General features: G+C 44.2%; 2 protein-coding genes across 2 annotated transcripts in view; one reads left to right on the forward strand and one right to left on the reverse strand.

Annotated features, from left to right (window-relative positions):
- The window catches only part of LOC131288561 (uncharacterized), a 111,718-nt gene that overhangs the window by 42,276 nt on the left and 47,889 nt on the right, over positions 1-21,553 (reverse strand). The window lies entirely within an intron of this gene.
- LOC131288562 (uncharacterized) lies at positions 20,257-20,856 on the forward strand (the record flags this gene model as incomplete). Its single annotated transcript, XM_058317706.1, has 1 exon — positions 20,257-20,856. A coding segment is annotated over one exon (600 nt), but the record flags the coding sequence as incomplete, so codon positions are not given.

Genomic DNA, 21,553 nt, shown 5'->3' on the forward strand with positions numbered 1-21,553 from the left:
TCATGTTCCCAGTTCCATCCACTTTTGCGCAAAACCTCGGAACGATTTTAGAACTTCTTGGATGGTTCATTTCATTTCTGAACCGCTTTGTGTGCCGACTTTCCTCTCGAGTACATGATAATTAAATTGAGCGCACTGAATGATACATTTATGAATGGAAATACTTCGACGTTTATGAAATTGTTCTCCTATCCAACCATCGCGAGTAAAAGATGGTCTGTGCAATAAATTACCTAATGGTAGAAGTGTGGAGTATATTTGTTCCGTAAAGTGCACTAATGCACTAATACTGTGACTTTATTTTCCAATATGATTTATCGCGATAATTACATTGATCATTTGTAAGCCCGTCCTGATTGAAAATTTCATTGAAGAAATGCTGCTTAAACCTTTCTTGGAGCCTTTTTTTGACTTGAAAAGCTAGATAATTTCAAGAACGTCACAAACATAAAAACATCATAGTTTGTAAAAACGCCTATATACTATGATTTTATCAAACATAACTATAAGTTCTATATTTGTGTAGTTCTGAATATAAGTTCTATGTATTTATCAATTTTTATCGACTCTAGCAGAAGAGATGACGTTATAGAGCGGCATTAGTTAAAAGGTGATATATTTGTACAAATTTCTGACTTTCCATAAGTTAAAAGTTCGTACTGGTTTCATGTATATTCATGTTTTGTACTGGTATTCATGTATATATTGAAATTAATTAATTATTAATTAATTTATGTTCAAAAAGATTAAATCAAAAAACTTTCGGGTATTTTTTAAACCCAACGCAGTGGCTTCATTTCAATTACATGATAATAACAATGGTAAAAAACTTAGCGAAGATTATTTTTAAAAATATTGAAGAAACAAAGAAACGGGAGGGTTTTTAAACTAATAATCATCTGTCGTATATCCATTTTAAGTGTAATATTTCTCCATCTATCGTGTTCAACCTTCATCCAGTACTTAAGATGCAGTAATTAGATTAACTTAGATTTAAAAAATTAGGAGCTCGAATCAATTAACGACAAAAACAGCTACTATAATACCACACATAGCTGACAGTTCAAAATAGTTGCAACCAGAGATGGCATGCACTTTATTGGCCAGAGCGATGCAAAACTGACACACAGGCGCAATATTTAGTAGTAAAAATACCAGAGTTTCGCAGTCATCGTTATCGTCGTCGTCGTGGTGGGCAACAAGTGTAGTTGTGCAATCGATTGAAGACCATCCACATCCCCCGTCAGTGACCATTCGGCGGGAGACCGCAGCGTTAGTGGCTTTCGAATTTTACATGGTGACCATAAAATGCGCCGTACGCGGCCTTACCAGACGCTACTCGTATGTTCGCTCGCGGTTGATTGTATAATTGTATCGCAGCCCGAACCGCAAACCAACGTGCACCGCCGGCCGATCGTCGGGTTTTCCACGCGGACTGCCAAAAAACTCATTAACTATGCATGCGTCGTGTGCATTGTGGGAATCTTCCACTTCGGGCCCAACCTCGTCTCCCCTTCGAATTATCAATGAACTGTCTCACTGCTGTCGCTGCACTTCTCAGGCCGGGGTTTATGTGCTTTTTTTCGTTGTCGCCCTCTTTTTTATGCTGCTCATCTGTCGGCAGTTTCGTTTGGTTACTGCTGGAGAAAGTTTGCCTTGTGCCACACGCCCGGGCTCAGTTTGTTGGTCCGTGAGCGGAAGAGACAACGCGGGACCGCACACTACGGCGGTTTTGACGCTCACTTCCGGATAAACTTTTTGCATGATCGCGGTTGCAAAGTGCGCCCGGAACAATCCGGAATGGGGGAAAATTAAATTTTTCTCGATCAAACTTTCCTCCTAGGAGCGGCACGTGCGCCACATTCCGGATCATTTCCGGGCGCCCGGGTCGAGTTCAACAGGTCTCGTTGGCGCTGCGGTGAACAACATTCACCGAGCATCGAGGTTCGCCTGGTGCTGCCATTGGACATGGGCAGAAATTTGTTCCTATCGGATCGTTTGATCGGGTGGTGAAAGGCCAGACCGTTAACGGAAAAAAAAATCGGTATTATCTCGAAGCTAACGACGTTTGGATCTCAACTCAACAGCTGCCACGTGAACCCTGGGAATGAAGCATCCAGGCCATCCAGGATGTCGGTGTCGTGACACACCAATACCATCAGATAGTCAAAGGACTTTTCCGAGTAGGGACCATCTGCTGACTATTTTTTACTGCCATCAGATTTGACAAAAAAGAGCCGTGACACCCACGCCTTCGACCCCCCCTCAACCCGACGAACGCCGTGACGAAGACAACAACGGTGGTCCAACGGTACGGACGCTTTGCAAGCACCGTTGGTCAGGCGTTTTGATTTATGGCGTTTTCCTGATTAAGATTTTTTATGTTGCACCTGCGGCTCGGAGGTTGTCTTGCCCCACGGACAATATCCGCCAGTCGTTAGGGTACAGCGTACGTGTGCGATATTTATGACGCTGGTTTTACACAATCGATACCGTTTGGATGTCCGACCGAGGAGAATAGACCAGTTTTCATAGGAGTTCGGACTGGTAATGTGCCAGTTCGGTGTTGCATCATATGACTGCAAATGATGTGGCGGCTCCGCCTCCAAGCACGCTTCTGATAGACTCGCAGGTGTCAAATTGTGTCAAGAAAATAATGTACACCATTGGTAGCACAGTCAGGGTGGAGGAATACTTATTTCGAAGAAAGTCACGACGTCGGGACTTTCAAGTGAGATGCCACAGAGTACTTTTAGCCAAAGCAGAATCAAAAAGTTAAATTTAATCTCTTAAAATTAGTCTAAGTCTGCATATGATTCGGTTCAATTTAAAGGTTGGCTGCGAATTAATTTTATGACAAACGTTATGACTTGTGACATTCAAATCGCCATTAATCGTTTTCTCTTTATAATTCATGGGCAGTCCTTTGAACAAGTCAAACTCAACAAAACTCATGGTAAATTTAGCATACATCTTCATCACTATACATAAAAATTAGACAAAGAAATAAGTTAAAATTTTTAAGCTTGTCCAGAGTAACTTTAAGTTGCCATTTCGTTGAATTGTACAGATTCTTGTACAATATTTTGGCAATATTTAATTTATAACTCCCACGAAAACTATTTGTTGATGTGCAAAATAAATTAGTTAAAATCATACAATGCGATACTCGCTATGCTGAATCACGACGGTTAATGTGAGTGAACTAAATCCGTTTTCTTCAGTATTAAATGTATCTTCAATTGACACTAATATGACACAGAATGGAGTACCAGTGCATTGAGGAAAATACTTTTTTGTCTTGAAACCCGTATGAAGAAGTGAATGTTTATTTCAAGCGTAAAATTTGTTTTGCTTCTTGTGTTACAAACATCAATTATAAATTAAAATACGATTGGCCGACAAAAAATATTATTTCATTTTACCCGAGTCCTTGATAACCCCCGCGGAGAGCAAAACAAAATGTATCCTCGACCCGTTGCCGCTATTGATAAATATAGAAAAATCAATGTTTTTCAATAACCTTGATCCAATCTGCCCGATCTATCTGCATCTGCAAGGATAAGACCTTTTTCTGCTTTCACATTCTCCTAACGAATCGCAAAGTGTGTTTTTCTCTTGGCTTTTCTCTGAAGCCCCGACAGGCCGTACCAGCTCAAGGACGACAAACCAAGCAGACAAATGAAGCACGCCAGCGTAGAAGAAGAAAAAACACTTGTCCAGCGCCGTCCATGTTCGCCATTGGGCACGTTCCATCACTTGTCCCACATTTTCCAAGCGGCGACGATTCGATCCAGTCGCAACATGCAATGCATCCCACTCCCCTCTCCCTCTCCCCACAATCGGTAGCACCCGCAACAGACAACAAACGGCATCGCTCCGATTGCTTCGTAATTAGGCGCCACATTCAACCGAACGTAAGCAGGCTATTCGTGTGCGTTAAGCAATTGTTTTCGCTATGGGGGAGCTGTGTTTGTGCAAATGTGATACATAATTTATGAATAAGGTGATGTTTTCTATTGTTGAATGCAAGCATCCACAGGATGGGGTTTTTTTTCCAATTTCCATTAATTCTTTTGGACAGTAATTAAGCGGAAGCAGAATCAACAATTTATGTTTACGCTGCATTATGTGCCTATCATTAAACATTGAAGTTTGAAAGTATCAATGGATAAATGGATAATCACCAATTTAATTCAAATTAAAGATGCACTCAAATGACACAGCGCTGAATTTCACAATCACGGAAGTAGTTTAAAATTACTTCACTGTCTTATATAGTTTAACGTACCTCCTTTTCCTATGGTGCCTGTGGTGTCATTCCAATTTCCACTCAAATGGTTTCCGAAATCCAACATCAACCGTGCGCTTGTGATAAACTGAGATGGCTTTAAACAATGTCTAGACCAGACGATTTAAAGTAAACCGGTCGCAATGTCTAGTAAATCGAATGAAAGCCATGCGTTGTCTAGCAATAAAAGATTATATCTCTTAGTTTGCGCATGGTGTTACGAAGAACGCGGGTAAACAGTAGAATACCGAATGAAGATTTCATGAAGTGCACTACATTTCCATGCACGCCTTCCCCAAAATATCCAACTACTTTGGAAGGATCGATCGTCCGTTTGTAACGTTTCTGCACAGTTTAAAAATACACAAGCGCTTATACAAACACTCAAAACAGCACAATCGTCGTTCCTTGAATTACTGTGACATACATTTTCCGTGAAAGCCAACCGTATGCTTCGACAAGAAGATGCGGTGGAAAAGAAACTCCCAAATGAGAGGCATAATATTTGTGCATCGTATCAAGAGGCAGCAAAAATTCAATATTTGTCCACCCTGGGTGCAAGCTCTGGCAAAAGACCATTAAAAGTTCACCCTAGCGAAACCGAAACCTGGCATCTTCTCAGGGGAACGGCATAAAGCTGCTTAACGTTGGCAGTTGGGGCAGGTTCGTGTGAGCAAAGTTTGAAGTGGAAACTCGTAGGTGGCTGTTTCCGAGGCTCAAGACGAAGCAAGAACGGGAATTCTTGGAAATTTTCAAATATTTCTTGAAGTGTTATTGATTGATCGAATGCATCGGGTCGACATCGTAAATAACTTTTTCTCGTTCTTTTACTTATAGTAAACTTAACTAGCCAGGCAATGCAAAAAGGAAAACTTGCCTGATGTATTATACAACGTCGAAATGTTATGAGAAGTGCTTCGTTTCGCAGGATATTGCCAGGGTGGGTTAAAGCACAATGAACAAATTGTCTCACCAAGGCTTGTCTGACGCACTTCTTTAATACTAGAATCCAAATAGGGGTCATTTTGACGTAATGTTCGATTTTATTATCTCGATAACGACTGAATATTTTTAGAAAAAAAAATGCTTTCCTTAAAACCCAAAGCCACACTTAAAACTACTAAATTTTTCTGTTTCTGTTTTCGTTTTCTGTTTTGTTCCGAGAACCAACTTGACTATCCCTAGAATGCTTTTTAGAGGTAATTATGACCCCTATTTTTAAAACGCTTTAACTTCATTATTATCATTGCAACCCTTAAAAACATTCGGACAAGATTCCAAAGCAATGTATTCTAGACCTACCCGGGTGGTTTTTGGTGTTTTATTTTCAGATCACCGTTGATTGGACTATCGTACTGGCATGAAACTTTTAGAATGCATAGAAAAAATAATTTCCAATCGTTTTACGGAAGATTTTTTAAAGGAATTTAAAAAAATTCAGTTTTTGGTTGATACCACTCCCTCGTTTAACCGGTCCAAACGGGTTCCATACATTTTGAATGGAAGATTCCGTTTTCCTGCACTTTATACAAATATATTTTTATTGAGATATCAGATCGACTTGAAATTTTCAATGATGGAGCCTTTCCTTTCTTCGTTGGTATTGTAGCCATATATCATTTTTGGTTTTTTTTAGGGCTTTGAACTTCTTCACTAAACTAACATACAGAAAAAGCAAACCCCCATTTATAATGCATGGTCTAAACTGATTGGTGGTTGTAGATACGAAGGGGGAAAGTAGATATACTTAATAAGTTTTTAAAATTATGACTCATATAAAATATTGTACAAAACATTGTCAAGCATCTTTACTGAACATTTCAACTCGATCTGACATCTCAATAAAAAGAAATTTGGTCTGAAGTAAAGGAAAACAGAATCTTCCATGCAAAATGTATGGGCTACCCGGGTAACTTTGGTTGCATAGGTAAAGGTTAAAACATAGTGTTAGTATAACATGCATATGATTCCGGTTTGTTATATGATGCTATAACACGGCGCGTTTCTGTTGAGGAGTAATAAACAAAAAATTAAAAAATGGTTTGAAAGTACCAAAACAATAAATGCTTTACAGCACTTCCGAGTGTATTTAAAACATAATACATATATTTTGCTCGATACATTTAATCGTGTTATGATGGATCCGTTTCGAAACAACAGATCCATGTTTGGTGGATGAAATATAATTGACCTTATATTTCTAAATAAAATGGTTAACAGCTCTTATTTGAAGGTTAAAGCATGTTTTAAAAATGTTTCAGTGGTTGACATGATTTATTCCAAATCTTCAACACTAAGCCGTTCCATCTACCACCGATATAGTATCGATTTGAATGGCTAAAACAAGCCAGTTAGTTTGTTCTTCCTAGCAGGTAAGTAGGTCAACCAAGCAACAAACAAAGACAAAGAAACGTACCAGAATGCGGCAACAATTTCCTGCCACCAGGAAACCTTTTATGCATCATAAGTGCATCGACCTCGGTGGAACGGTGCATTTCGCGAAATTTGGACTGCGCCGAAGACTTGTTCCAATACCTTCGAGCTTACGTTGCATAAGGTACGATAGGGACTCCCAGTAGCATGCATTTGTTCGGAGAAGGGCGGAAGTGAGAAGCTGCACACGGACACAGAATCGAGCTTTGATCAATATTTGGAATTCAAACAAATGCATCGATTCCGGTGCCTTACGCAAGGATCGTGCATACGGGAAAACTTTCCCCCAAAGGAACTTGCACGGTGTCTTCCCTTTACATAGCGTCTGCAAGGGAAGAGGACAATGCCTACCCGTGGACTCCAGCGGCCTGGAGTGTATCTGGAAGGCGCGTTGGTAGCGCTGCCAGCGTTCTGTTGACATAATGCCAATTTCACCAATGTTTACGCCCGGTCGCACGACGCCAACGCCGCAGCATAAATCCACCCGGCGGGTTGGCGGGTCGAGTCGTTTCGCGGACATTCCACCGCCCTGGTTGGCCGTTCGTTCCATCGTTTTATGACCCTGATCGAGATGCATTTCCCCTCGGTACACTCTTCAGCGGCGCCGGTTCCGCAAGCTCAGAGGAAGACCGAAAGGAAAACGGCGAAAAAGCACATCAGAGGTAATGCATTCACATGTCGCAAATGGTGCGGAAGCGGACGGCGAAGTCCTTCCGTCTGGAGGAGCGGCGGAAACATGTGCTTAGGCAGCAGTGGAGCATAGTATGCCAGCACGCTGCAAACGCGTGCATTTATATGTGCATGTGCGCACAACGCCTGGCTAGCAACTTGCGAGTTGACACACATATCCTCGGCAGACAGCATCCGGTTCTCCTTCCGGACGAGACAGCGCTGGCGTTCTGCCGACATCGGACGAGATTGCTGGCGAAAGAATTGGCCGAGAGATGAAAGACGACATTTGACTGCTCGCCGTACTTGTTCGCCGTGTCTTGTCTGCGGGGAAGCTGCTCTGTAAAATCGCCACGTTCGCGGCACTCAACGCGTGCTTCACTGGCGACCCGAAAACCTATGCGGTCGTTATAGCCATCTTGACGGGGGTCATACGATTGTCTGTGCGAGCTGCACCCCGACAAAACAGGTATAAACACATGCTTATGCATGCCGAGACACCGACGTGCGCACGGAGCTATCGTCGGAGTCCTTGCACCGACGACGACGACGACGACGACGACGTAACATGGACTGGATGCACCGGGCCGTAGCATCAACATAAGGGAGGCAATAGCGGTAACTCCCATGTTGTCGCATATATTCATTATTATATTATGCACTTCCACTTCCCATAAACAACGACGCTCACGTACTGGCGCAATCAACCGTAGCCAAAGTCAGCAGAGGGCCATCCTCGTTCCGATGCCCCCGGTGGAGGCGGACGAGTGGTAGGATTGTATGGCAAGGCTATCATCACCCCGGCTCCCTTAGGGGGGCAGCCTGGCGAGGGGAAGGAAATTGCACGAGGGTGGATTGTTGTTGATGTTGACCTCGCCCGGCCCGGAGGAGGCTGCCAACGGCATGGTTTATTCGATATTGAGTGGGCTTCCGCAGTTGGATGGTTTCGTATTTTCACCCTCCCCGTTCTTCCCATCGCCTACTTTTGCTGTTCCAATTTTTAGTTTTCCGTGTTTTTCTGGCGGTAGAACAACGGTTTGCGAAATAGCTTAGCAGCGATGCAACGATCGACTGCGTTCCTCTGGGATAAGGGTTTTAATGAGCAAAACGGTTTCAATAGCAACCTTCAGCAGCATGCAGAGATAGCGCTTGAAACGGGAACTCCTGTTCCCTTAAAAGAAAAAAAATAGACAATCGATAAAAACGGTCTACATTGGAAGTGATAGGAAATTTTGGAGCTATGTTTTCTTTCGGTACACGTAGAGGAAAAAGGTCGGGTTTTCCAACTTGGACGAACGCTCGAAACGAGCCTGAGTGATGATCGGCCATTCGTACGGATGAGCATCGGTCGCTGTTTTTCTACCATTTTGCGGTAGCTTCTCGTTTCATTGCACTCCAAAGAGTTGCTGGCGTGAAGCGGCGGCGGAAGGTGAGGCACGTACATAACCCGCTCGTTGGTGTTTTTCTTGTTTTGCTCGTTTCGTTCTCTTCTTGCTCTTGGTTAAGGTTTTTATGTTGTTCGTGTTTTTTAAGTCCATTTTGGTGCTGGTTTTTTAAACGGATGTTTGCATTGAGTTGATTTAATTTTGAAATGAACCAACCATCGTTCCCCGATTGGGATGGTGCTTAAATGAATCATACGGTTGCAGTGGTTTTGCATTGTGAAATTGCATTTTTGCCACTTAATCGTGACTACTGTTAATATGAGTGCGTTTTTTTGCTATACCAATACTTGAACTGAGTCTGGATAAGGGGATAGGATTTGTCTTTTAACTGTTTCAGCCATTTTGAATTACCTCTTTCCAGCACGCTTCTATAATGATTTTTTTTTGCAAAAAAGCATTTCAAGCGTTTCAAATGGTACGATTTATTTGGATTATGCAAATTATTACAATGGATGTAAGCTACTGGAAGAATCATAAGATTTACGGTTATCGTTAGTCGACGCAGAAGGAAGAGGTATTTTTTAAAATTTTCATAAAATAATAGAGTCACCTTTTTCTGCTGTTGAGAGCTACTTTCAGAGAATTGTAAACGAATCAAAGTTCGGGGCACATGTCGATGGCAAAAAGGTATTTAATTCCATCATTTTCAACGAGCTTTTTAATTCAACAATACAGCTGTCTAAATGCCATAGTTTAAATTTACTTTAATAAGGGAGATGTTGATTTTATTATTTGCATCATAGGCCATTCCTTATCTAGTTTAAAAAATAATGGTGGAGTTATGGGATTGCCAATGCACAGTAACACAACAATCGTCTGATTAGCAAGAAAAGGTTTATTACAAACGTATTCTGTAAACCTTGTAACGCCGCAGATGAATACAACGGGCTGACCGGAGGGAGGGGGGCGGGGAGAGGGGGGGCGTATCATAAGTGGCGCCATCAGTAAGAAAGACAATCAAGAAGAAAATCATATTTATTTAGTTTTTCCCTTTGTTTCTTGAGTTTCTGCTTAACTTTCTCACTGACGTTGCCATTTGCAACAATGTTTTTCTTTAGTTTTTGGTTGAAACTACAGGTTGCTATTATATAAAGACTATCAAATTTACACAAAAAATAAACCCTGGACTATCAACAAATTCAATAAAAAGCATATAGCCTTTTCTGCCTATGATCATTTGAATGAGTTAATGGTCATGAACTAAGGGAATTTACGATGCTTTCGTCGTATTGTTATACAATCAATTTGGTCAAAACCATCATCCATAACTAATCGCTTCGGTTATGTGCATTGGAAAGCTGCCTATGGGATTATAAGGGCCAAGTTCAAGATCACCTAATTGAGTGGCTTGACGACAGAATCAAACCGACACTTTCACCAAGTGCTACTCTGTCGGCCGTCGCCACGCACAGTGGCAAAAGCGTTTGTAGCTTCGGCGGAACCCGCTACTTAATATCCCGGTCACAACCAGACTCGACTGGCCGCGTCGAGACACGTCGTGCAAATTTGTCGCTTCGAACCGTTCGATATAATACCGTCCCGGGAGGGGCAGGAGGAGTGGCTTTCGCCCAGAGTCCCGGAGCATGCCAGTGGTCGACGCAATCGAACCGTACCGAATAAGTGAGTAATTTATTTCAATTTCACTCCAAGCATGGCTCGTCCGGCGTGACATCTCACCGAACTCACTCCAAGGTGTGGGTGGTTACGCATTTTTACTACGTATTTTTCCACCAGCCCGTACCCCCTCTTAGCGAGGATCCCATTTGCATTGCAATGGTGCGGTGGAGGTACGATTCCCACCCGTGGCCACAGGATTCATCGACAGGGCCGACATTGTGCCATTCGGACCTTTTCGATATAAAAGCAAATTGCTCCGCACGACTTCCAGTCATTGTGGGTGGTTTCATAGAGGCCCGAAAGTCGCATCCACGAAATCCGAGTGATTTTTTGTGTGTGCGTGTGTGTGAGTGTGATCGAGCAGTTTGAAAAGTTCCCGAAAATTCGAGATTTCGTTACGTTCGTCGGTCGGACCGGTAGTTTAATTTCTCGCCGAAAGCCGCAGATTCCGTGCCACAACGACAGTGGGCAGTGACCATCTTTCTGCACATACGATGAAATCCTTCCTGGTGAGTTTGTTGATGTTTGTTTCCGGTGGCTTTTTTTCGTCGGAATATGTTACGTATCGCGCTGGAAGCAGCGTAGTGTGCGGAAAAAGTTTTTATTTCGCCTCGGGTGCACTTCGGGGCCACGTTTAGGGTTTCACTGCCGTATAGCTTCATTTCGGCCTGTCCCTTAATTTCGTCGTTTTTTTTTTAATTTCCGACAACTTTGATTTCGCGACCGCTTGAAGCGAAGAACTCAACCGGTATCTCTAGGTGTTTATTTTTGTGGCGCAGTGGCGAGCGTAGGAAAACTGAAACCAAGCTAAAAAAACCATACCAGGACGTGTCGTGTTCCACCCCAGGATGACGCGGGAAACAAACAACAATGGCAAATAATGAACGTTGGCTGGGCGACAAAAAAAGCGCATAATAAAAAAAAACGGCAGAACGAAAAACAGCAACCACGCAAACAAACCAAACATTAATAAATTAAAGTAGCCAGAAGTGAAAAATTGACGAATCGAGTTCCGGCAATCCCGGTGCGTGCGTTTCAGTGCATCATCATGTCGTTCGTTTGATTTTCTGTTTTTAACCGATGGCTGAAATGGTTTATGTGCGCAGTTTCGCTTGCCCTTCACGGGACGAGATTTTTTTTTACTTGTTTGGTTTTATTTGCTATTTGCTGACGATGGTCATTCCGGTGGTGTTTTGGAGGATATTTTTTAATGTTATTTCCATGCTCGAGGGCTCGGTGTGTGCCACAGGAAAAAAAGAACGGATGAGAAGCTGGAAAATATGGGTGTTTTTTTGTGTGCATGTGTGTGTGCGTCGGCTTTCGGTCAACGCACATAGTGAAAGCGAACGCAAATGAAATAGGCATCAGTATATTCGATAATCATATTCACTGGCAGGGCGCACCATTTTCAGTCGATGAAACTTTATTGCGACGAATAAAACTTTTCTCGTGGAAAAACATTACCTCCGTCGGGCAACTGGCGTCTGAATGGCGTCTCAATGTGAAAATAAAATTTTAAAAACCCCTTTCAATCACGCAGAACGCATTTGATGATCGTTCTCAATCAATTAAATTGAAGGATGTAAAAGAAGCTAAAAACGATTGGATAAAACGTATTCGTTAAACCTACACTTATTCTCGGGCTGATATGATTTGCTTTTTCCATTGCATTATTGTAGCGTTGTCACGTTCAACGCATGTGCCATTTATTGAGATCAATAAAAATCCATGCTTGAAGCAATAAAAATCTGGCAATCGTGATAATATTGTTCCTTTCTCCGCTCGCCCTCCGTAAAAAGAAAATAATCATTGAAAGCCATGCCATGCTTCTTAAAGCAGCATCGACCAAATAAAAAAATAAAACCCTCTGTTAACAGATGTTTTATTGCACCGCAAATTCGTACACATCGCTCGCTCGCACGTGTACAATCACGAGCACAAAACGCAAATAAACAAGCAAGCAAGCAAGCTCATAAGCAAACAAACAAGCAAATATAACACAACACGCAAAACCGCGGCTAGAAAAACAATACGCACACGATAGCGGGCGGAATCAATTTCTAATTCTGTTTGCTGCGTGCCGTTTTCCCGCGCCTCGGGTTCGGGAAAATCGGGTTCCGAGCGCACGGGTATTTGGCCATTTAGGATTGAAGACAGACAAACGGATCCTCCCCCCCCCACCTCCCTCCCACCACGCACCGTTGTGGTCGCCGGCTGCTGGATTCGTGTTTATCGAAAAACATCATCACAGAAACGATACCGTCCGTCACCGATTGAATCAACGTTTGTCCAAGCTCGGGTTGATGCCGTTTCGGATGGGAAATAGCAGCGCAATGGACACCGGATTCGAGCGCCGGACGGGCACACAAACACTGCACACACATACACACACTCACACACGTGCAGATCAGGGCGGTTTGACCGTTTGTCGCTGGACATCGTGGAGCCCACGGAAATGGAAAGCCCCGAGTGCTCGGGGAGAAGCGCTCGCTGGAGAGTGGGTAATCGTTTAAATCGGATCATTTTCATATAGATGAGTAACGGCTGTCGCCCGGTGACGTCAACGTCATTTGTGGCCGGGTGCATCAACGGGACGGGACGGGTGGGAGGGGGCAGCGGCAACGTGATTGATGTACCGGGGAACTCGCTCTCCACGCTTGTGGCGAACATGCGAACGTCGCGCAAGCTTCACGCTTGTGTGAATGCTTTTTATATGTAAATATTATTGCCACGATGTGTGAATAAAATGCACCACGTAGGAATGGTGGTGGCGGTCTGACGCTGTGGCAGGAAAATTTGTGGGAAAACTGGAGCCCTAGTGCGGCGATGGAGAGCAATTCATCGTCAAATGCTCGATAGCGACATGTTTGTGGCACCAAGAAGCCAGTTTTTCCGGCATCTTGCCCCTCATTTTCTCAATTACTTATCGATTCTCAAGGCAACCGCAACGAACCAACCGACAGCTAAACGCTTTGAACCAGCCGAGTGGCGGCCAGGCATTTGCCAAGCAGCTCCGTTTACCATTTCAGTTTCGGGGCATAGCTTTTTTTGCATAGTTTAACTAGTTTTTGCCCGGCTTGCCCGCAACGGCCCCCATCCGTTTTGCTGCGGGATGAATAAATCATGCAATCGGAAATCCATTTGTGGTTTAGCCAAACCGTATGTTTTATATGAGCCGGGCCAGCCATCCGGCCAGCGTTCATCCAAGCGATCCCAAAACTGTGCCCAGTTACTGTGCACACGGGGGTATTTGAAATTATTAAAAACACTTTCTGGTGTTCGCAGGGCAAAATTTTTCCTTTCTTGTTGCGTCCCATGCATTTTTTTACCGCAATTTCTGCCAAAGATGGGAGCATTCAACGGATCGCAAAATAAAGGCGTCTTTTATGTACGTTGCATCCATAAATAACTCATCCAAACTGACATTGATTTATGGCTAGCTTCGGCCCATGTTTAAGTAGCGCATCCGGTCGCGGGCCGCGTAATGAGCGTGCGTTGTGGTCGAAAAACAAAACGGTTTTATAACAAATTTACGACTATTCGGTTGGTAACATTGTTCATCTGATGCCCGCGCGCCATCAGCGCGGGTTTTAATTGCATTTCAAATGCATTCCGATAATGAAGCCCCTTTCTAATATAAGCACCGTGTTCGCTTCTGGGCGCTTGATTGATGCGATAATCACCGTTCCGACATAATGCCCGCAATTGCAATGTGGACGTGCAGGGTGAAATTTGCATCGGCATCGTGGAGTTGTAAGTTGTCCCTGTTCACCGGGGACCGAGGACGGTGTGTTTGCCCAGCGTTTCCAGACACGCTCTCCCTCGTTAGGCGGAGTGTTTGGGTGGCGAAAACAGGGTTCGATCATTCTCATCATCGCCCATCGCTGCCTTCACCGAAAAAGAAAGATCGAACCTCAACTCATCGCTTGACGGAAGGCGCTTCCGATTGACTCATCAACTTTTGATTGCAACCGCAATCAGGACCAGTAGCACGGGAATGAACAAATACACAAAGACGGCACAAGAAGAGCAGGGCGGACACAATTCTAAGGGTTGAATGAAAACTGGTTACATCCGACTGGCACGAAAAGAAAAGAGAAAAGATCGAAATCACATTTCAATACGATCGTCGCACGGGCAAGCGGGAATTCTTTTTCAATCATCATTAAAAGAAGCTCAGCAAAACTTGATTATATTTGTACGGCTTGACACTGGGGTCGAAAGGGTGCTTTTCCTTCGCCGAGTTTCATCCTGTTTAACTGCAACCCATCGCCACACGACAAGTCCTAAGTCAATAACTGGGAGCTTGACCATTTGTCGGCTTTAACGGGTCCACTAGTTTTTTTTTTTCCCCCGGACGTTGCGAAGGAAACGCCGAGATGAAACATTTGCAACAGGCCTAACAATTCGCCAACAATTCAATTTGACCACAGAGCACCCGAATCATCCTGAACCACAGCGTTGGTTCAGGCTGAAAGACTAATAAAAAAAAAAGTTACCGTCCAAAACCGTACGTCCATTGTTTGTCAGCGACAGTTCGAAAGGACAATTATAAGCGTACGGTTCGGTAACCAATTTAGTCAAGCGTGACCGTCGTTGGTTGGACGGTTTGGCCGAGGACCTAGATGTCATTAAAATTTCACGCCTTCACACATCGGCGCTCGGGGAAAGGTGAAGTTCGGTTGCCCTCGGCTTTTCCGATTATTCCGGCGAAAAACTATACAGACCGGAAATGACAACAACTCGAACGTAAAAACCACCAGTGGCTCTCAAACTGTTTGTGGAGGAAAGTTGCCACGTAGCACGGTTTTTATCATAGTTTTATATAAATATAAATCCTTGACAATTGGACAAATTCCCCGCATTAAATTGGAACAAAACTATTTCTACTTTGGAATTGTAATTTTTCCAAAACTTTTGGATTTTCTTGAATCAAAGAAAAGCAACAAGCAGTGAAAATGTAGACAAATCGTGGCGGTTCAGTCAAACAGTTTAAACGAAACAGTATCGAAAACACGGTTGAGAATCTCTGCACTCACATCGCAAGCAGCAAAACACACGTAAAAAGGCCAAAGCCGGAGGAAAGTGACACGATTGTGGTCAGTCTTTTCCACGCCACTTAAAACACCGCAACCAGAACGGACGGGCGGACGAAGGACCGTCGCTATGGCGGAAAAGGCGTTTGTATAAATAAAACGGTCCAACGCTTTGCGATTATTTGTGCCTGGTCGCTTTACGGCACGGGCGGGTTTTCTGGAAATTTGTACCAACCCACCGACGATGGTCGATGGTATCATCAAACCGTTCTACGGTCGCAGGGACGTGTTCAAGGATCAAGAGGTATCGACAACACAAATTAACCCATGCTGGAACTGCCGCTGGTTTACCGAATGCGATTGGGCCGGCATCGGTCAGTTCCGAACAAACTCTTCGCTGACCATGGTCTGTTCTTGTCGGAGGAAAGCGTTTTTATTTTCTTTGTCAGTGGCGCATTCTTTTTTCGTTCTGGTTCGCGGGAAAAACTTCACAATTGCTGCTCAGTTTCCGCTCAGAAAAGTACTTCGCAGTTTTATTGTGCGATTCGTCTTCGTCGTACCACGTTTTTCCTCACTTGCATTCGGCGGTTTTCTTGGGGCCCGGACCTACCTGCTTGGGAATCCACTCGGACGTACGCTGGGGTGGTAGTATTAATTTTTCTCCTTCGCTGTCTCTTGATGGTCGGTTTTTCAACTCATCCGAAGGAAAAGAGAGAGAGAGTCGGAAAGGAAGCGAGTAGGAGACGCGTTCCCAGGAATGCTGCTGGAAGTTTTTTTTTCCTTGTTTCCTTTCCTTCGCCCCAACCCAAAGCTCGCCCAATATGTCTTCCTTCCGCGGGATCGGCGCAGCACAGTTTGTCTTGCGTTCGTTCTTACCGCGTTTTAGCCTGTCTGTTTCGGCAGCAGTGGGCCGTTACTCTTCCCAGCCGCCCTTTAACGAACGGCACCACACCCGTTTCGCGGTGATATGGCTCGGGTAATAAATTTCATTTTGGAAACCCATTTTTCCGCCCGACTCGAGCCCGACACTTCAGGCCTTAAGGGGGTCGAGTTTCCTGGTGGAGAAACTTTGGTACCGAAAATGCGGTGGATGGGGAAAGCCAATCAATTGGACCTTGGCGGGGTTTGGCGGATTAACGCCCCCGTAGCACCGGAAGCAAGAAGGGAGCGCGCTGGTCCTTTCCTCCACTTGCTTAGGCACTTTTGCTTTCTTTCTATCAATCGTGCCGGAAAGAAGACGATTTTTCTCTTCCACCGACATTTAAATAAATATGGACTGGAAGCCCATTGTTGTATGGTGTTGTGGGGGAGGTAAATGAGACGGAGGAAAGGTCACAAAAAATTTGCCAAAGCGGATGCAAACTTCCGGTGATTTTTCTTGCCCCAGAAACCCGAGAGCCGGGCGCTGGGAGATGCGATTTTCTTTCACCTTCTTTGACGCTTTCGTATTATACATCCACCCAGCGTTTTTGTTGCTTGTTTGTTCTTTTGTAAATAACACAGTTTGCACGGCGGACGATTCCCAAGGAACTCTTAGCACCGGAACCGTTCCCTTTAGTGCTCCCTGGGGGATCTTTCGGTTCAATTGAAGGGATTGATCTTCGCCGAATCGAAGCGGATTGTTGTTGGTAGCCTTTTTTCGACCTTTCCCCAAACGGTCTCCACTGACTCCATTCAGCCTACAAGTCAACCGATTGAATGTGACAATTTTGTTACACTCGCTGATTAGTCACCGGCATTTCGGAGGTATGGCAGGACGGTAGCAAATAAAACAGAATTGAACTTTCAAACCCATGGCACGTGCACGAAATACGGCAAGGATTAGGGCAAACCGGATTGTACCTGGAGCAAAGAATCGATAAATGTGTTTTATGTATCATTTCCTCGGCCCACTGGTTTTAATTCGACCCAACAGGGAGCACACAACAAATCCTAGCGAAACAAAACAAAGGCTTCTCCTTTCTTGGGACACATTTCTTGGGAGCACCGATCTGTTCCTGACCGTCGGCGTCGGGTGAAATTTGATGGCACCTTTTGTTTTCGCTGATTTTATGGATCGTTGACCGGTTCGCAGTATTTTAGGTGCAATTATTTAGCTGATTTTATTTCACTTTTATGTTTACGGCTATTTCATTCTCCTACACTTTTTTCTTTCAATCTCCTCCCGTTCTTTCTGGGCTCACAAACTTTTCCAGCCAGTTCGGAAAACAATTTTCAAATTGGTATTCGTAACAATGACATGAAATCCTTTGGGAGATCGTTAAGAGTTGAAAAATATAGCTTAATCGATAATTATAAACGGGATAGGATAAGTGTACAGCAGAAGAAAAAAAAGCACATTTTAAACTGTTTCTTTGCAAATGAACCTTTTGGTTTGTGTAAAAATAAAACGGTAATTATTGAAATTATGGTGAATACTAACTTTGGCTAGTTTGTATGTTGCTATGCTATTTTATTTCATTAAAATGTTGGTCTACACTCTAGAGGTTTGACCAAGTAAAATTTTAGTAAAATGTTAAAAATATGATTATTCTTTCGATACAATTGTTGTTGCTAAATATGATTCTGATTTTTTATGATTTCTATTCAACTTAAATTGATTTTGTAGAACTATCTTTCCGGTTTTGATGTACAGAAAGGCCTCTTATTGAAGGTTAGAGAAGGATATTGGGTTATTCACAAATATAAATCGTTTTTTCAAATGCACAATTTACGTATTACAAAAGCAATTTAAGTCTTATTTTGTGCCTGTAGCCCAAGCAAGTCTCTACCCCACTTTAAATGCCTTTATATCGGTTGTGGATAAAGATTTTAAGCGCAGAAAAACCATGCCTTCCTCGTGGAAAGCTCACGAATAAATTAATCCGACACATTGATGCAAGAATAAAAGCAAACCAGCCGAGTCACCGGACATCCCAGTTAGGTAATGGAAGCCACAAAAACCGTTGACAAACTCTGGCACGCAGTCCTGGTGCGCTGCGTTGCGGTAGTAGCGCAGCTCAAATCATGTACACAGCGGTTGACAGTGTTGCAATAATGCGAAACGATGTTACAGTGCGTTTTTGTCCGGCGGGTAGCCCGGCGTGACATGGGCCCGAGCGGAAAACAAACCGTCCCTGACAGTCCGAAGCCAAAACCGGACGGCGGGCGTAATGCATTTTGCACGCCACCCATTCGGGTTCCGGCGTCGCGCACGCCGTGCATTAATTGGACGCGCTTATCGATGGCGCGCAGCACCGAAGCGACGACGATGCGATGGTGTCCGTTGATAGGATGAGTGACTTTCTCATGCCATAATATGCAAGGCACCCCATCGCCGGTCATCGAAGGGCCCCCGGGAGGGACGACAACAATGCACCTTCAAACGAAGCAGCGATACGCAAAACTATCGGTGGCTTTCCGACATCGACGAGGAAATGTTCAATCCGAAAAGCAAAAGGCTCGGTCACCCATCGCTAGCGCCGCCGGTAAACAGTATAATGCAAATTTCAAACCGTGCCTGCCCGTGCCACTCCACATTTTCCAGTCGTTGGTGAGGGAAGGTTGGCGGTGCAAATGGACACCAATTCACTTCCGCTTCTTGCGCAACTACATAAATTGGGTCGGCTTCGTGCACGACGCTGCAATAGGAACGAAACTGACAGGTGTTTTAATGCACGGGAAGCTGCATTCAATTCATTGGCATCAAACGTGCAAATGGGCGGCCACGAAGGGGGAACAGGGAGCCGGCGAGAATGGCAAGCACGCCGGATGCTTTATCGTTCGCCCGGAACGAGGCTCACCGCCAACCAAAAGCTCGGAACATTTCTCCACCCCACTGGACGGCCACCAATAAACCTGGGGGGAAGCTTAGCGAGGATTTGTTGTTGTATTGAATGCATTTAAATATTGGTTCGTTTTATCTCATCGAATTTGACAACCAGCTACGTGAGCCATCAACCCAACTAAATGGGTTGAACTGGTTTTTATGATTCGGTTTCAGACCTACACGATTTTTTAAGTTTTAGATTTTTTTACAAAGTGTTTCAACCCGCTGAATTATGATCAGCCAGCGATAGTAGCCCTTTTTAGTATTAAGTGTTTTACTCGAGCAAAACTGCAGAAGTTAATTATTCAAACTATAAATACTTCAAGAATCGAGAGTGGATCCAATTAACTTGGTGGTATGAGAACTCGAACGTTTTAGTCACATCAGTATCAAAAAAAAAATTTAAAAAAAAAATCAAATTGTCAAATCAAATTGTCAAAATTTACAAAATGAGGAATGAGGAATAACAATGAAATTTGTAGGGTTAACTAAGAGTGTTAGGGCTCAAAAGTCTTACAAATTAATCATTAAGTCTTACAACTTTGCTGTTGATAGTTACACACAATATTGATGATAATATAGAGCAATTAAAATCAAGAACGTTTTATTCTGTTTTCATTGAAAAAATATTTTGGGAAACCACAATGAAACTTAAAGAAAATAAGGTATTATGTTTATGCGTAACGCGACGTCGCCTGACAGGCGCTAAACTCCATGCAAAAAAAAATCTAGCGCGATTCGCGCGACATCGCGCAAGGTTTTTTTTATATGGAGTTCAGCTCCTGTCAGGCGACGTCACGCTGTAGTGTGGACCCCGAGTTAGACTTTGTGTGTGCCTATTGCTTCTCATTACATGCCATATGCCATATACATAAACGTGCCATTAACAGAGTTGATAGACGATGATGGGAATCCTCTGCACGTTCCACAATCTAACAATCGATTTGCCATCTTGTTTCATTTCAGATTCTCTTCGCCTGCGTCGTGTGCGCCATCGCGCGCCCCGAGCCAGAGCCACCACGTGCGCGCATCGTCGTGCCTGCGAAACAGCAGCAACTTCCTCAGTATGAGTACGGGGCGCCGAAACCTGAGTATGGTCCACCGGCCGAAGAGTACGGTCCCCCACCTCCGGCCGTCTACGGTCCACCGGCCCGCGAGTATGGACCACCGCCGAAGCTGATCACCAAGAACGTCTACGTGCACGTGCCGCCAGAGGAACCAACGGAGGTCATCAAAAGCCAGGTCCTTGAGGCACCGATCCCGAAGAAGCACTACAAGATCATCTTCATCAAGGCCCCGGCACCGCCGGCGCCGATCAAACAGGTGATCCCACCGCAGCCGCAGGACGAGCACAAGACTCTGGTCTATGTGCTGGTAAAGAAACCAGAGGAACCGGCGCCGCTCGAGATCCCGGTACCGGAAACCACCGAGCCCAACAAGCCGGAAGTCTACTTTATCAAGTACAAGGAAGGCGAGAAGGAGCCTCACAAACAGTACGGACCACCCTCCCCCAGCTATGGTCCCCCGTCCGGTCCGGCCCGGTATCAGCAGTTTTAGGATCTAACACTGCCCTCTCTCTACTGCTCAGGAATCCGCTGCCGAGCCGATCCAGAGCGTTGTTATCGTTGTTATAGCACTAGATTTTAAGCCTCAAAATGTTTGAATACGGTGTTGTAGTTTCATCCGGATGAAAGTGACAATCCATTAGTCGGAAGTCCGACTCAGATGGATTGAACTTTCATGTTTTCAAAACTCGAGTCGGAAATCGCCACTCACAGCTCCACGGGGACGATTCGCAACCTTTAGTCGTATTGCGTTGTGCAAGACAAAGCGAATTTTAATTGAAATAAATATCCCATCTCTCTCTCGTATCCAATGCTATTTTCTTGTTTCGTCCAACAACCAAGCAGTCCTTCACCTGCCTCCGAAAGCTAACCCTTCGTGTGAGGGTGTGCACTCCCTACGATCGAGATTATTTTGCATAGATTGGTCGTTTAGTTTTTCCAGCTTTCCCCCAACCTTAGCACACCCATCGGTTGGAAACCCATTAATGTGTCTACTCCTGCACAAAGCATGTTCGAGCCACTTGCACGTGTTTGCTTTTGTGAGCATGTCGTTGCGTGTCCTGTTTTGCTTCGGCGACGGCAATGAAGGTGGTCCTCGTGTGTGCAACCATGTTTGCCTTCTATTGTACCTATTTAAGCTTGTTTCTCCATTTTCCCCAGAACCACCTAGTAACGTGCCACTGCGTTGT

Source organism: Anopheles ziemanni, chromosome 3 (assembly GCF_943734765.1).
Source record: "Anopheles ziemanni chromosome 3, idAnoZiCoDA_A2_x.2, whole genome shotgun sequence".
Taxonomy (NCBI): Eukaryota; Metazoa; Arthropoda; class Insecta; order Diptera; family Culicidae; genus Anopheles; species Anopheles ziemanni.